At 32.6% G+C, this 16125-nt stretch overlaps 1 protein-coding gene across 1 annotated transcript; it reads right to left on the reverse strand.

Annotated features, from left to right (window-relative positions):
- Positions 1–6943: 6943 nt before the first annotated feature.
- Positions 6944–14333, reverse strand: LOC102586734 (probable alpha,alpha-trehalose-phosphate synthase [UDP-forming] 9). Its single transcript, XM_006355911.2, has 5 exons — positions 14046–14333; positions 13816–13919; positions 8226–10288; positions 7830–8096; positions 6944–7729 (listed from the first exon to the last, which is right to left on the reverse strand). The coding sequence occupies exons 3-5, from the start codon at positions 10187–10189 to the stop codon at positions 7402–7404; spliced, it is 2559 nt and encodes an 852-aa protein (XP_006355973.1). The 5' UTR covers positions 10190–10288; positions 13816–13919; positions 14046–14333; the 3' UTR covers positions 6944–7401.
- Between the last annotated feature and the right edge of the window lie 1792 nt (positions 14334–16125).

Raw genomic sequence — 16125 nt, forward strand, 5'->3', positions numbered from 1 at the left:
GAGGTTGTTGGGGTGGTGGGAGTGGGGGTGGGGGAGGAAATAGGTGATGGGACCTACAAATGACCATTGGGAAGAAAGAAGAGGAAAAGAGAGAATCATATGAATCTATGATTATATTTGTACAATCTTTGTGTTCTTTAATCTCTCATCATAAATCTTTGTTTTTTACTACTACAAATACCCAGGTCAAGCAAATTATCCATGCTCTCTTCGTCCTAAAATAAGTGTAATAAATAAGTACTCTCTCCATTTTATATTAAGTTAATTTTTAAGGTCTCTTTTATTTTTAAAATTAACTTAATTGTTCAATTTTCAAGATTACTTTTAGAGTGTTCTTCCAATTTTACCCTTCATTAGTTAGTATTGGAATTAGTGATTAATTAATATTTAATTATTTTAATCATAAATTTGACAATAATTAATAAGGGTAAAAATGAAAATTTAGGTTCAATTTATATCTTAATCTACTTTTTTTAAAGGGTGTGAAACACCTCAAAAATAAAGGTTGTATTATTTTAGAAGTTTATGACAAAATGTAGTATATTATCCGAATTAATTTGTGTATTACCATTTGAATTTCAAAATTCAAATAAGTCATTATTTGATCGTAATTCTTTTTTTTTAAAAAATATTTTAGATTATTAAATGTTGTGAGTTATAGTACATTTCAAAGTAGTTTTCAAATATGGAGATTTTATTTCAAAAACAGATTTTTTGTTTGAATTTACAGTCAAAATTAAAATATTTGACTCTCAAAATTCAAATTGCGCCACTAAATTAGGACATGAAGAGTAATAAATAAGAATAATTTAATGGATTAGATCTTGTATTGAGTATTTTTCTTAATAAGCTAAGGCAGTACTTAATTTGGAATGAAAAACTTATTGTTTATCCCCATAATTAATACTAGATAATAATAATAACCTTTAAGAGTTTACAAACTAAATTTTGAATAATGTCATTTTAAGCAATGAGATACATATCCTTTTAAGTTTTTCTTATTGATATTGATCAATTAAAATGAAACATCAAATAAGTGTTGGATGTGTGATTTTGGATTGATTTCAAATTTTAAATTTTCTTAAGAAATGAAAAAAAAATTGGGATTTCAATTGTAAAACTTGACCTTTAAGTTAATATCTTGTAAAAAAGGCTCATAATTTTTTAAATTGCAAAAAAATAAAAAATCGTTCTCAACGTAAAAAAATTATATGTACCACGTGAAAGGATTATATTAAAGAATAGTTAGTTACTATTATAGTACTATTGTTGACTGATTGATCTTTATAAAATTATGCATATTTAAAATTTTGTGATGTCAAATATTTATTTATTAAATAAATATGTAGATATGCAATTTTTTATCAATATTTTTCTATATTTTGTATATGAACTATGATTTACTCATTTGGTTAAATTATATAAAATTTGATAATATTTTTATAATTTTCACAACTTATGAAGTATTTATATCTATGGGGAAAAAATATAATTTTAAAAAAATCAAATAACTTGTCTAAATAAAATTTCAATACTTACGAGGTGATATGGTAATATGCAGCTGATGATTATAGAATGAATACTTTTTGTAAAGTTTTAATAAGAATAAGACTATTTAAACCGTTTCGAGAGGAGCAAACGAATAGGCCAATTTTTTTCATAATTGAAGGTTATAAACACTAAAAATATGATAATTCTGATCATGCACGTAAGAAAATATATTTTATCCTGTGACTTAGGTCTTATTTGTTTATATTTATGAAGGTCTAAATTTTAATTATTAAAATTTTAATCTAAATTTTAGTTATTAAGTGTATTTTTTTTTAAAATTTTACAATCGCTAAATGAGCGTGAATGATTCAGAATTCAGATGTATATGACAAAGTCTTAATATCATTAAGATGTCTATTTAAGAATTTCTACAAGAAAAAGACAGTTTATCGCTGCTCTATCTACTTTCACTTATCCACCCATAATCATCATTTTAGCCACAACTATTATCTATAATTACCACCCTCAGCTGCGGAGTCACAAATATAAAAAATACATGTTAAGAATGAGATTCGAACTTAGGCTCAAAACACTTAAAGAGCCTTAAGCACTCACCCAAGAGCCAATGGGTCAATCAAATCATTTATTCATTGGGTGCTCTATGTTAATTTTTTACAAATACCTCTTAATTTCAACATAGATATATATATATATATTTCGAGACAAGGTTAATGGGTGCTCGAGCACCCGGCGGACTCCATGTGGATCCTCCCCTGATCATCACCATTAGATAGGGGTGGCAATTGAGCAGGTTGGGCCAAATTTGAACGGGTTATAATGGGTTATATTATGCGTCAAGACTCAATCCAATTTTTACCAAGCTTAATTGTTTTATTTATTCTTTTAAATTATTTTGGTACCTAATACAACATATAAAATTGAAAAATAAAATATTTCGACAAAAATTCCACGAGTCAATTTAGGTTTCATATCAACTCAATTTTTAATAAGTTGAATGGGTTGAGCTAATGAATGGGCAGGTCAATAACCCGCCCAATTTAAACGAATTGGACAGGTTAGGTTTGATTTCGCTACCCCTATCATTAGCCACCATTTACAATCATCACCACCAACTATTATTACCTCCACTAATCACTATCAATAATTACCACCCTCCACTAAATATCAGACATCTCCAATACGAATACCATACATCATATGAGAAACTAAAAAAACATAAATTAGACATAATTTAAATATGAAACTAATAAAAACATGATAGATTATAAAGTTTTGATCCATTAGCTCCTTCTCCTCTTGTTATACAACTATAGCCATTGACGACAATAGAGAGATTGGTGGGGGCTATTTGGCTATTGGTATTTGGGTGGTCCAATTTTGTCAATTTAAACATTGATTCTATCTATAAAAGTTTTTATTTTAGAACTGTTCTCCCACTTGCTAAGGCTATTGTAGCTATATATATTATTTTTTAGATGTTATAATATAATTGAGAAAAAAAATGATGAAAAAATAAATCCAAGAAAGCATATTATATACAGTATTTTCGTTTCTTAATCAATCATTTTCATTTCCTCTCTGTAGGCACATGCAAATGCAACTACAAAAAGAAGGGCATATATCATTGTGTTTCGATGTTATATAACAAAGTTAATATGCACAACTACCACTTATATAATAAAAATAATAAAATATTGATATAAAAAAAATCAATTGAGGGTTTTGTTGTGAATCCATTTTATATAGGGAAAGAATAATTTAGATTTAAATTTTAATTCATCACAAAATATATTTTTATAACAAAGAGAATGCTAACGAGCAAGAATTTAATTGATGTATTCATTATTACTCTCAATTTACGTTTGTTCAGACTAACAAATACATGTAGCTTGCTTGAGTTGAGAACTTTCGCTGAAAGTATCACGTTGTTCTTGGAAACTGACACAACTACTGAAGCAAAGGTACATACATTCATAGCTAAATTATGTTTATTTTAACTTTGAGTAATTCGAAACTTAATGTGCCTATAATATTATTTTACGTTGTCGATGAAGGAAATAAGATTTCATCCGAGAAACCTTCAAATCGATATTCAACTACTTTGTATCAAGCATATATATGTGGTAATACTCTTTTTATCGGTACAAAGATATGAATCTTTTCTTGCAGAATTGTTTGGTTGCTTCCATCTGCGGACCTTGATGGTGACAGTAAATTCAGATGCCCTAAAACATACTCCACTTTATACAAGTATTCTTAAATATTGCTTCATAAATATTAAGTGTATATATAAATTGATATAATATTTTTGAATTTATATTACATTCGTTACTGCATAAAATGTTTCGCCTTACATTCCCACATTTTCAAGCAAAGATTCTAACACATAAATACTTCACTTCCTAACCAACGATTAAACGAACCCTAATTGTACATGGAATTCATGTGAGTGACATTATCATTTAAATTATTGATGGATTTTTCATTGGTTGGTGACTAGCATAGCTCAATTGCCAATTTATGTGTGCCTATTCACATCATTTTCAAATCTATTACGTTATATTTTTTTTTGTATACATCTTCATCATGTGATATTCTGATGTCATAGTATCAATTATTTACCATCATTTTGGGGGGGGAAATTAAAAGATCTACTACTAGTTTTAAATAAAAAATTAGTTACTTTTTTTTCTTTTCTATTATTTCTTTTTTCAAAAATCTGTTGGCAAACAAGGGAAAAAAAGAAAGAAGAAAGGACATTACTACTTCAGCAAAAAGCCATTGGATTGCATTATTTTTAGTGATGGCAATAACACTGTGCGACGTTCAAATTTGTTCATTATTCTATCTTATTATATCTTATAATTTATTAATTTTGGATCATAGTTCTTTTTATTGATTTACTCATGTTACTATTCCACATTCTTGTTATTTATTACATAGAAGAATTTTTTTTTCATATTAATAGTGGTGATCGTATATTATATTGTGTACAAGAAAACTATATAGTGTATAAAAATTATAAGTAGAAAAAAGAGTTTTATTTTGTTGAGTGAAGACATTTTTTCATAGAGCTTTACACTTAACTCTTGTCTAGACTCTAGAGTTTGTTGAGTTATCAATGTTAGATTGTTGAATTTTATAGAAGAAAAGACAAGAAGGTTTAGTGTTGATCCGGCAAAGTATTTTTACAGTGGCCTTGAATTATTATTATTTTTTTGAAAGAGAGAGATATTTGTACCAAAGCCTAAAAATATTTTATTTTCTTAAATTTATTTTCCAATTCTAATTATAATTTCACCAACAATATGTAATATAATTTTTAGACTTAATATAAATAATTGATTTTTTTTCTAAGGAAAATGTGTTATGGTTTAACATGTTTTTTCGATATGTTTTAACACTCACTTTAATTTCCTTTCTAACTAAATACCTTCGAACGTTTAAAAGTTAAAACTACTAGAAACCATTAGTATAATTATCAAAGTAATATTTCAAGAAAATAAATTCGTGTGAAAATTTAACTCAACAATTTGATACCACATATGTATTCATCAAACTAAGGACTAGCTGTATTTGATACGAAGAAAAATATTTCTAATCTTTTCATGTTTCTAACCCCAGCGTAGCACCTGACTTCATACCCGACCCCAACCCCTCTTTCTTGTTTGTAGGTTTGGAATTACAACAATTCTACATAATTTGTGAGTAATCTAGCATAAATGTCACTTAAAAATATCATGAATTCTATTATATATTTTTTTTGAAAGGGGAAATGGTGGAGTAAAGGTGTGGAGTCAAGGAATCAAACTCTCATCAATAAGATGAAAGTTTAGTCAATCCCCTGAATCCTGAACTCATACATATCTATTATGTCTTGTATGTTGCCGTTCAATGATTTCGATTTTGTTTATCTATGTCCTTATACCAAACCTAGGATATTTTCATCCAATATATTTTCATTTAACTTAAAACGATTATTTTAGTACAAAAATTGAAATCGAGACAATATCTCCCCTCTATATTAATACTAACTTATTTTTCTTTTCTTCTTGGGTTGTATTCTATTACTCTTAAATTTGTTTTCTTCTTTATTTGGAGGGCTATGACCCTATGTTATTCTCAATTCATCTGATTTTGTTTGACTTGATACAGAATTTAACAAAACAGCGAAATACTTCAGAAATTTATATTCTAAAACAAGTCATAGATATTTGTGCAACTATAAATCATCTTATTAAGAGTAAAGTGAACATTATAGAGTTAATTGTTCCTAAATATAAAATATATTATCACTCATTTTATGACGGACTAAAAAGAAAAGTAAAACGGAATAATAATTGGTAGGAGGCCAGGTAATTGATTGATTTCGTGGGGCCATCATTGGGCTTGGACACCGTCCAACCCAAAATGTTTGGCTATTTATTATAAAGAGGCTGTGAGTCCAATCTGGTCCACTTCCACTTTTACTTCATGCAACTCTTATCCTCAACAATTACTTGTATGGAACTAGGTAAGTGGTTAACTTTCTAGTTTCTACTTGCTTGAGAACGATATTACCCAAAAATATTATGTTTATATTGAAATATGGAAGCAACCAATCAATAGAGTTGTATCCCCAAATTTGGATAGCTAGATTCATTGATTGGAAATAGTGCAACAAGAAGTGCTTCGAATCATTGCAATTTAAGAGATTTCAGTGTCTATTTTGTGTGATATGAATATGTCGTCAAGATTTAAAGGTAAATTTTATAATGTAATTATAGGACCAATTAGGTTGTAACTTGTAAGGGATGGAGTGTTGGCCGATCTAAAACTCACACGTTCAAAAGATGAAAGTAGCATAAATGAGTATAAATGTGTAAACATATTAGAAGAGAAATGAATAAGAATGAAGATATTCGGGACAAGATGAGAATGACCTTCTGTGTTGAAAAGATGAGGAAAGCAAGGTTGAGATGGTTCAAACTTTAGATGTATAAAGAGAAGATGCATAAATGACCCAATTAGGAGATGCATGCGATTGACTGGTGGGTGAGAGGAGGTAGGCCACAGAAATATTGAAAAAAGATGATTAGACTGGACATGACACACCTGCGGCTTACCAAGGTCATTGACACACAAAACTACCACATTTTGAAACCTGCATTTCTGTGAACATTGGCATTGACACCTTGATCACATGAAATATTGAGGAAGCCAGTTGGTAAATCTGATCTTTGGGAGATCCCAATCACAAGACAATTAGATGTGATTGACATAAGAAGCAGAAAACGGCACACACTTTAACCTCCTCAAACCCAACTTTGTAGAATTACATTGAGTATGGTGATGATGTTGACGTCAGAAACAAGATTAAATTGACCAGAGTTCACAACCACTAAATTGTGCAATGATCAGGATAGTAGCATCTGAAATATTTACAGTAGGAAAGCAGAACAATTGAAGTAATAACATTTCGATAGCACGTTCCAGAAAAATCTAGTACTATGTACATGTTCAAGCGAACTCATTTGGCACAAAACGGCATCAAGCATCGTTAGTAGCTTCCACTGAGGTAAAACTTTAAACCATACTGTCATTAAGCTAAACAGATAAATGTATCTATACAACGCAATGGTGTTTGTTAATCATTCAGGGCAGCCATCATATGACTACGGCAAAACTGAAATTCTAAGCAAAGTTTTTCCCCGACGATGAAATCTACAGAAAAAGCAGTCAACATGGGAATTTCAAGCCCTGAATGCAGCATAACCTGGAAACAGTCGGTCCTGAGTCCAATCATGCATCACATTAAGTTAAGATTGATGTAAGGATATACTCTTCATCGGTAAAAGATAAACCCCAAAAGTAGAACCATGTACATGCCCGACCAACTACTTTGCCTTCTTACAGAACAGAATCAAACGCAACCTGGAAATGAGCAGTATGTCTTGGCTTTGGACAGGACGCATTACCAAGACCTTGAAGCAGTCTAAGAACATCAGCAGTATCATCTAGGTAATACTTGGCTTTGCTTGGCTTTTGCCCAACAGTGCAGGCAAAGATATCTGGGGCAGCAGTGATTGAAGAACTGCTGGACACACTGCTTAATATGCTTTCAAACATGTCCTCATCTGATCTATCGTCTCCAATGCACATAACAAAATCAGGTGGAGTCCCACTATCTACCATCATTGAGAGGACCTTTTGTGCCACTAATCCTTTAGCACACCCTGCAAATAGCACAAACAGTAAAACATGGAAGAGCATAATGCAACATGCACATGTCTGTATCTGCGTGAGACACAAAACACACGAGGGAGGGGGGTCTTACTTGTGGCTTGACTTCGACAATATGTTGGCCCCTCTTAACAACTGCAGGTTCATTTGAAAGTACATTTTCCAAATGATCCAACAATTCCTTTGCCTGACAGGAGCCAAAGTCTGGGTCTGCATCCTGATGGTGCCACACCAAAGCACTCTCTTTAGGTTCAATATATGATCCATCAGTTGTTTCTGTGTAAAGTTTCATCACAGGTTCCACAATTGGTTTCCACTCAAGATCAGAAGCCAAACATTCCCAATCAGACGTTTTACTACTCCTGCAACATGATAGAAACCGGTAAACATGAAGGTGTCCAAGAAAAACTTCAGAATAAAAATTCCAAATGAGAAATTATAGGGCAACTGGGACAAAGGACCGTTTCATGTTCACATAAAATATCCATTACCTAATGAAATACCCATGTTCAGCAGCTATTCCGAGTCTTTCACACGGTGCAAGCCATTCACTTAATGACTTTCTTCCTCTGCCACTAACAATATACACGGTGTTTTTAGGATCATTGCTTAAAGAATTCAACAGTGTAATAACTTCAGCACTTGGAGCTTTAATCAATGATGACTGAGGTACAACAGTGCCATCATAGTCCAAGAATATTGCCCTTCTCTGTGTCCTCCTATATGAGGAGACGATGTGATCAATAGACAGCTTTCTAAAATTCGGAGAAAGTGCAATAACTCTGAAGCCCAGGCCCAAACCAATGCCCCAGCAACGCTTACTGTAATGATCTTTGCAAGCTCTTTCCAAATCCTGCATAAAGCTACGAGCCCAGTAAGCTACATCATGAGAGCTTACATAGCGGTAGTGCTTCTCATGACGAAGTTGTTTCTCGGAATCAGACATTGTAATGGCCACATTTAAAGCCTCAGCAACAGCTTCAATATCCCATGGATTTACCCTAATTGCTCCACTCAGAGATGGGGAACAACCAATAAATTCTGACACAACAAGCATGCTAGTTCTAGGAGAATCAGTTTTAATACCCATAGCATCATCCATACCAGGAGAACCTTGCCTGCAAACAATATACTTGTAAGGCACTAAATTCATTCCATCCCTTACAGCATTCACTAGGCAGCATTCAGCAACAGCATAGTATGCAGTCTTCTCATAGCGAGGAACCGGACGATCAATCAAAATTACAGGCTCATAATTAGATCTACCGTAAATTTTGTTGATCCTTTCAGCAGTTGAGTATGTCTCCCTCTTTGCTTCCTGAACATCTTTGCCCGAGCTACGAGCAGGATTTACTATTTGAACAAGAACAAGTTTCCCCTGCAAGTTCTGGTCCTGCTGTAGTAGGTACTCAAATGCTAGCAATTTCAAACTAATGCCTTTAAAGATGTCCATATCATCCACACCCAGAATTACCTTCTTCCCCTTGAACTGTTCTTGAACTTCTTTAGCTTTATCAAAAGTAGAAGACAAATTCATCACGGACTCTAGTCGACCCATATGTATGCCTACAGGCAGAATTTTAATGTAAACTGTACGACCAAAGTAATCAAGTCCAATATGTCCTCGTTTAGATTCATAATCTAAACCCAACATTCGACTGCAGCATGACAGAAAGTGACGTGCATAATCGAATGTATGAAAGCCAATTAGGTCACAATTTAACAACCCTTTGAGAATTTCATCCCTAACAGGCAGAGTTCGGTAAATTTCTGACGAAGGAAATGGGCTATGAAGAAAGAAGCCTATCTTGACACGATGGTAGCGCTTCCTCAAAAATGTCGGTAGAACCATGAGGTGGTAATCTTGAATCCAGATATAATCATCATCAGGATTAACCACTTCCATAACCTTATCAGCGAAAACCTTATTTGCAGAGACATAAGCTTGCCACATCTGCCGGTCAAAACGATCTCCATGATCAGGACACATTGGAAGCATGTAGTGGAAAAGAGGCCAAAGTTGCTGCTTACAGAAGCCGTGATAAAACTTTTCCTGGATATCATGGGGTACAAAAGTAGGCACACACTTGAACTCATCAAGAAGTCGCTGAGCAACTTCCTCCTGTTCACAATGTTCCACATCAACCTTCAGAGAACCAACATAGACAACCTCAGTTTCAGGAGAAAACCCGTCCTTCAATTGCAATAAAAGAGAATCCTCATCCCAACTGAATAACCAATTTTTAGCTGTTATATCCCTTTGAGCATGCAAAGGCAGCATGTTTGCTACAACAATTTTTCGCTCTCGACATGAGGATGACATACTATCTGAATCACCATCTGCGATGATTCCAGGAACTGTCATCACACGTGGAAGAGCTCTAGGTGTCTGAGGTATATCTAGTATATCTCCAGATGCCATGTCCAAAAGATTAGCACAAGATCTTGATGGCATGATTATAAAGTAAAATTTGGTCTATGTTGTTAAACACGCACTGCTGGAATTTGAAATCTATGCTTGAAACTTTCAGCCCCAAAGCAATTGTGCAGTAACCTACAGCACCAACAGGTAGAAAAGATGAATCATTATTTTGCCAACAAGTTCATCATAAGTCGTGATTCCTAACATCATCATAACACCAGACAATAGAACTATGGATTGGAAGGGTTGAGGATATTAGCAAGCATCAAGCAAGGAATGACAAAGAAACTTAAAGAGCAGGAATAAAAGTGTCAAGAAATATTTAATCTCAAACTAAAAAAAGGGAAAATAATATAGAGTTCATAGAACTGTTACAGCATTGCGATGACTCAATAATTCATCTAAATCACATAATAAGAATGACATGAAATACAGCACCATGGAATTCGACAGTAGTAGTTTTAAACGAAAATTTACAAGCTGCCAAGTGATATATTATGGAAGCTACAAGTATTAACTAATTTAGCAGGGTGAAGGGTTGGCTACATTATCAGGTGGGATCCAATACATAAGAAGAGAAATACACATTTCCAAAGGTCATGGTCCAAGAACATGGCATTTATCATAATAACTGTAATATGGCTTTGATAGACCATGGCTGACACAGTAGCAACAGCAGTTACTGTTGAGCTGTAATGAGCAGTGAAAAAAACGAGTACCAATAAAAAGTTTAGTTCCAATTTCGACATGTTGAATGAGATCGGTGGATGGTTCTTAACGAACCTAGGAATGATATGTTTGTAACAAACTCAAATCCAAACCAAAAACCTATTTGAAGGCGAGCGCACCAAATCATGCACCACCTCCAAGCTCTCCAATTAAAAGGATATTACAGGAAGGCCAACCATTAATCCGTTTATCTCTGCGAAAAACTAATTTGGTGGAGAAACACATATTCCAAAGATGCTTAAAATGCTATCGCAGTTATTCACTATCTACTTTCTGCATGTAGCAATTACAGGTAAATGAGCTCATAGTGAATTGCATCTATCCTTTTTACATTAAAAGGAAATTATTGGATATTCAATGCTCCTTCAAACAAGAAAGGCATTTATACTTCTATTTGTCTAAGGCTCACTCAAGGCCTGAAGCGACACTCAAAACGTGTTGAGCTCTTTGCTTCGTTTAATGAATGGTTCAACGTCGTCATCAACGTTCTAAGGCATACTTTTCCTTGACAATTAGCCTCTTCTAAAGAGGTGACACTAAACAATTGATATTTCCCTTCATAGTAAAAAAATTCAATTTCTTTGTTCATAAATTTGTCATTCATTTCATGCTTATAATTATTATTATTCTTGGACTAAACATATATACTTGTATTGTTTCTCCCTTTGCACCTTTTTAAATTAAAGCTTATGCTTTATGTGCGTTGTGTGCTTATAACCCCTTTTTGCGCTATTTGCTTTTGATAACGCTGCTATATAGATCTCTAGAGTATACCTATTGCGGGTCTAACAGCCATGAAATGCGTTCTAACATGCCGTCGGAACTCTTAATATTTGTTGTTTAATAATATGCAGGAGAAGAATCTAATCAAGCAGTACACTAATTGTCTAGTTCTTTCTTCTGCAATCATCGTTTTTCACACAAACCTCCAAAACAAACGACCCCTTAGGATTCTGTCTAATTAATCCCCTAAAACACATTGTTGTCAAAGGCTCATTCAAAGTTAGTGCAAAGCAGGCAAAATGCTTTGCCCCACTGAGTGGTAGCTTAAGGCATGTCTCATCGCCAATGGAGTTATCGTAAAGAGCACACTAAACAATGAATATTTTACTTTATTGTTCTTTTAAAAAATATTGTTATTTATATATTTGTTATGTATGTTTATAATTGTTATTTATAAACTACCCAATATTTTTATTTTCTTTATTTGCACCTGCATTGAAGCTTGTGCTTGTGGCTTAAAGCCCCAATGGATCTTGGACCTTAGCGCTTTATACGCTTTTCACCTTTGATAACACTACTACAGAATGCTAGAGGATTGAAACTTCACCATCAAATCGGATATCCATAGAATCTAAACAACCTGTAAAAGACAACTATATCTCTAGAGAAATGGATCAAAATAAGATCCAGCATTGTCATCAGTGTAATAAAGATGGTGGTGAAGTCTGACCTTCAACAGTCAGTGGTAACATCTTATTCAACAAAACAAACAGAAATTACAACCTTGTAAGAAAAAAAAAATTAAAAAATTTAGAAAGTACAAACACAAGAAAGTTAGGAAACAACTGACAGTTCAAATAAGGGCATCAACCATCTGTGATCTGACCATTGTTGGTGTCAGGCGTAAAATAATCACCGGAAATATCCAAAGTCTGACATCAAGCAAGAACTCAGAAGAACTTGGCTCCTATGCAATAGGCTCGCGAGGGACCTACTGAGTACTCAGATTCACATAGCTTGCTCAATTTGGGCCTCGCCTCTGCTAATGAGCTAACTACATCTTGTGAGCACTAGATACAATAAGCAGACCCTATGTGACCAAACTTCTTCCATGTCCATTACCATATAACAAGATTTTATGTGATCATAGTGGGGATAGTTATCCCTACCGGCACTTAGCTAAAAGCCTAAAAAGAAACTAAATGCCTGGTGCACCCCAGTTCTTCACGGCATATTTATGATATTTGTCACCTTATGGGTGATTAAATTTAATTCTTTCAACATTTAAGGTGTCACACTCAATTTTATATTGATAGAGTGTGTAGGTTTGCGTGGTACACGTGCACACGGAAACAAAAAATGTTGAACACTTCAATGGCTACAAACGGTCCATTTACGTCACTCTCAAAACTTGGGAAAGTTTTCCAATTTACCAACTTCCTCTATAACTTTTTACACAATGAAAAATGTGAAGTCCACACGCATTATTGTGCTAAAGTTCCTCTCTCAAAACTAGCAGAACTTCTCTACAGAGAAATATTTGTCGTCTTCTACTCATTAATGACTGTCAATTCACGTACACGGTCATGCATGTCATGATCTCAAAGTAACACACCATATTACACCTCCCTGCGCAAACTCCGCATCTAGGTGCTTTCACGTCCCTTTTTTCTTTCTTTCACTCTCATTTTTGACACTACCTCAACAAACATTCAAATACATGAACATAACAGCTACACGTCTAGATTTTTCTTCCAACATTTACTTCCACAGCTGTTAAATGAATCCACTTCCGAATTCATTATTTCCACATCTCTTATGCCTTTGATATTAGCATGAAATTACTGGTACAATTCATAATGTTTTCCCAAATTCAGTAAATCTGATTTGAAGAAACAAAAGTACAACTTATCCTGACTTATTGCAAAACAGCCATTCTCTGCTGATTTCTTCATTTCCATAAACCATATCAACTCCTCCTTGAGTTTTAAGTTATCGTTCACAAAATCAAGAAATGATGAAACTATTTCGAAAAAAGTAAAGAATTTTCCAATGAAAAAAAAAAGGATATTTTCTGTAAGATACAGTCAGTACAAGGACAAAAATCCAGGCAGTATATCAAGACGAAATACAAGTACAACCATACAAACAAAAGGAATAAGGATCTAAAAATTTAACTAAACCATAAGAAAATACAAAAATCTCACCTTAAAATTGAATTTAACCAAATTGTAATAAACCTCCTAAAAACTCCCAGCAATTTCCGATGAGATATAACAGCAAAATTTCCAAACAGAAAAATTCAAAACCACTGCAAAAATCAAACAAAAAAAAACGCATCAATCTCTACCGTTTCGTCCGGTATAAACCTCCAAAACATGAAATTCCAGGAAAAATAAACAAAAATATCAGAGAAATGGAGTTTCATATACTGTACCTAGAAGACAAATCCGGTGACCGTAAAAACGGTGATGACGTCAGAATCCGACGAATTCAAGAAGCACCGAAGATTATCACACACATGCACTGCGAGAGAGAAAGTAACTGTGTGTGTGAAGTTTGAATGGAAGAAAATTGTATGTAAAGAGAGAAAGGAGATCAGAATGCAGAGAGAAGAAGAAGAAGAAGAAGAAAACAGGGAAATGGTACAAGTGTTGATTCAATAAGTACTATTTCTATAAAATAGCGAAAAGCTTGACTTTGGGCTTTGGGGAAGTGTCGTTTTACGTGTGAGAAGATAAAGTCGAACTTGGCTTAACCATGGTTAACTATCAACTAACCATGGTGTGCATCGGTCGGTTCGGTTCGATTTATTGACTTTCGATTTTTAAATATGTTAAACCAATAACCAAACCAATAAGATTTTTTTTTATCGATTTTGGTCCTTAACGGTTCGATTTTCGGTTTAACCAATAAGAAAATACATATAAAACAAATATATGACTTTTCAAACAAATTTGATGCAAAAACACAATAATGTAACTTTACAAATGCTCATAAAATATAAACAAAAATAACAAACATGAAAAGAACTATACAAGCGTAACACAAAGAGAAATTAAGAGGAATGAGATTTTAACGTTTTTTATAATGTGAAATTGTGAACTCAAAGTCATTGTGAAGTGTCAATTGAAGGCTAAAGAACAAAGATAGTAACTACTAAGGTATTGAGATTAATACATAATATTTATGTACAAATAAAAGTAGTAAATTACTAGCCTTAATGAGTTATCGGTTTACCCAATAACCCAATATTAAAAATCAATATCGAACCGATAACCCAATAATTTTTTTTATAAAACCATTAAAAAATCGTTAACCCAATAACAATAAACCAATAACATTTTTATCAATTTGGTTTATCGGTCGGTTCGGTTTTTGCACACCCCTACCTTTTAGTTAATTTTGTATCCTTACCTAATATATTTAAGGATTAGTACTAACTACTAACCACCAAGTAATATGTTGTATCAAATGAAGTTGTTCATTTCTTAATCAGAGTAGGTTCAAACGTTATCTTTCAAATGGGGTCCTATTAATGTGAATTCGGATTAGTTGGATTTCAATGTGAATATCGAATATTGAGTAGGAAACCAAAAATATATAAAAATTAGTATTACTCCTTCCATTTCATTTCATGTTGCATCTTTTCTTTTTAGTCAGTTTTTTAAAAAGTCATATTATTATAATTAAGAATAATTATACTTTAATTTTATTTTTTATCTCTATTGAAATGATTTACGATCACATAAGTATCTAAGATTGTGTTAGATTACAAGTTTTTTTTTTTTTAATTTTTGAAAATATCAAATTAAATTAAATAATGTCACGTAAAATGAGTCGAATGGTGTACTAATATAGTATTGCTAACTTCTTCCATGCCTTCTGTAAAAAAATATTTTAAGTTCTTGCCTTTAAGATTTGTCATTTTTCTTTCCTTTGGTGTGGTTGGGAAAGGAGAGATGGCTGAGGGGACACATGGCTATTTTAAATGGAATTAGGTAAGATTTTTTAAACTTAAAATTATGTTAATTAGGAGTTGTTTAAGAATATTTTCATTGTTCTTTTTTTTTTAAAAAAAAAGTATTTGTTGTTCTATTCATATTCATGTGGTGTCCGATCAGAGACGGAGTAAGAATTTTTGAATTTATGAGTTCAAATAATAATTATTTTTGTATATAGTACTAATTAATTTTTTTTAATAGTCATACAAGATATTTGAGTCAGGCTATTAAATTTTGTTGAACTTGTAGCAATTAATGTGGATTTGCCCTTATGTAGGACTCAATTAAGGAAAAAGTTTCCTTCAAAAATTTCTTCATCTCAAACACCAAACATTTAATTAAAGGTCAAACTTCCATAAATATTTATCATACATGATTATAATTTTTAAAAAGTTCACATGATTATTAATCATATCAGAAAAATCTTAATAGTTTTAAGTTAACTTATTATAACAATATTGCAAAATGCTATTATGATATATATATATATATATATATATATATATATATATA

The sequence above is a fragment of the Solanum tuberosum genome, unplaced genomic scaffold (genome assembly GCF_000226075.1).
Source record: "Solanum tuberosum cultivar DM 1-3 516 R44 unplaced genomic scaffold, SolTub_3.0 scf00210, whole genome shotgun sequence".
NCBI lineage: Eukaryota > Viridiplantae > Streptophyta > Magnoliopsida > Solanales > Solanaceae > Solanum > Solanum tuberosum.

Excerpts from the sequence above, each read along its gene's own strand:
- LOC102586734 (XM_006355911.2), bottom strand. The coding sequence starts at position 10,189 with ATGCCATCAAGATCTTGTGCTAATCTTTTGGACATGGCATCTGGAGAT. Across the intron at positions 8,097-8,225 it reads GAACATGGGTATTTCATTAG|GAGTAGTAAAACGTCTGATT; the intron begins GTAATGGATATT and ends ATCATGTTGCAG. Across the intron at positions 7,730-7,829 it reads ATTGTCGAAGTCAAGCCACA|AGGGTGTGCTAAAGGATTAG; the intron begins AGTAAGACCCCC and ends TGTGCTATTTGC.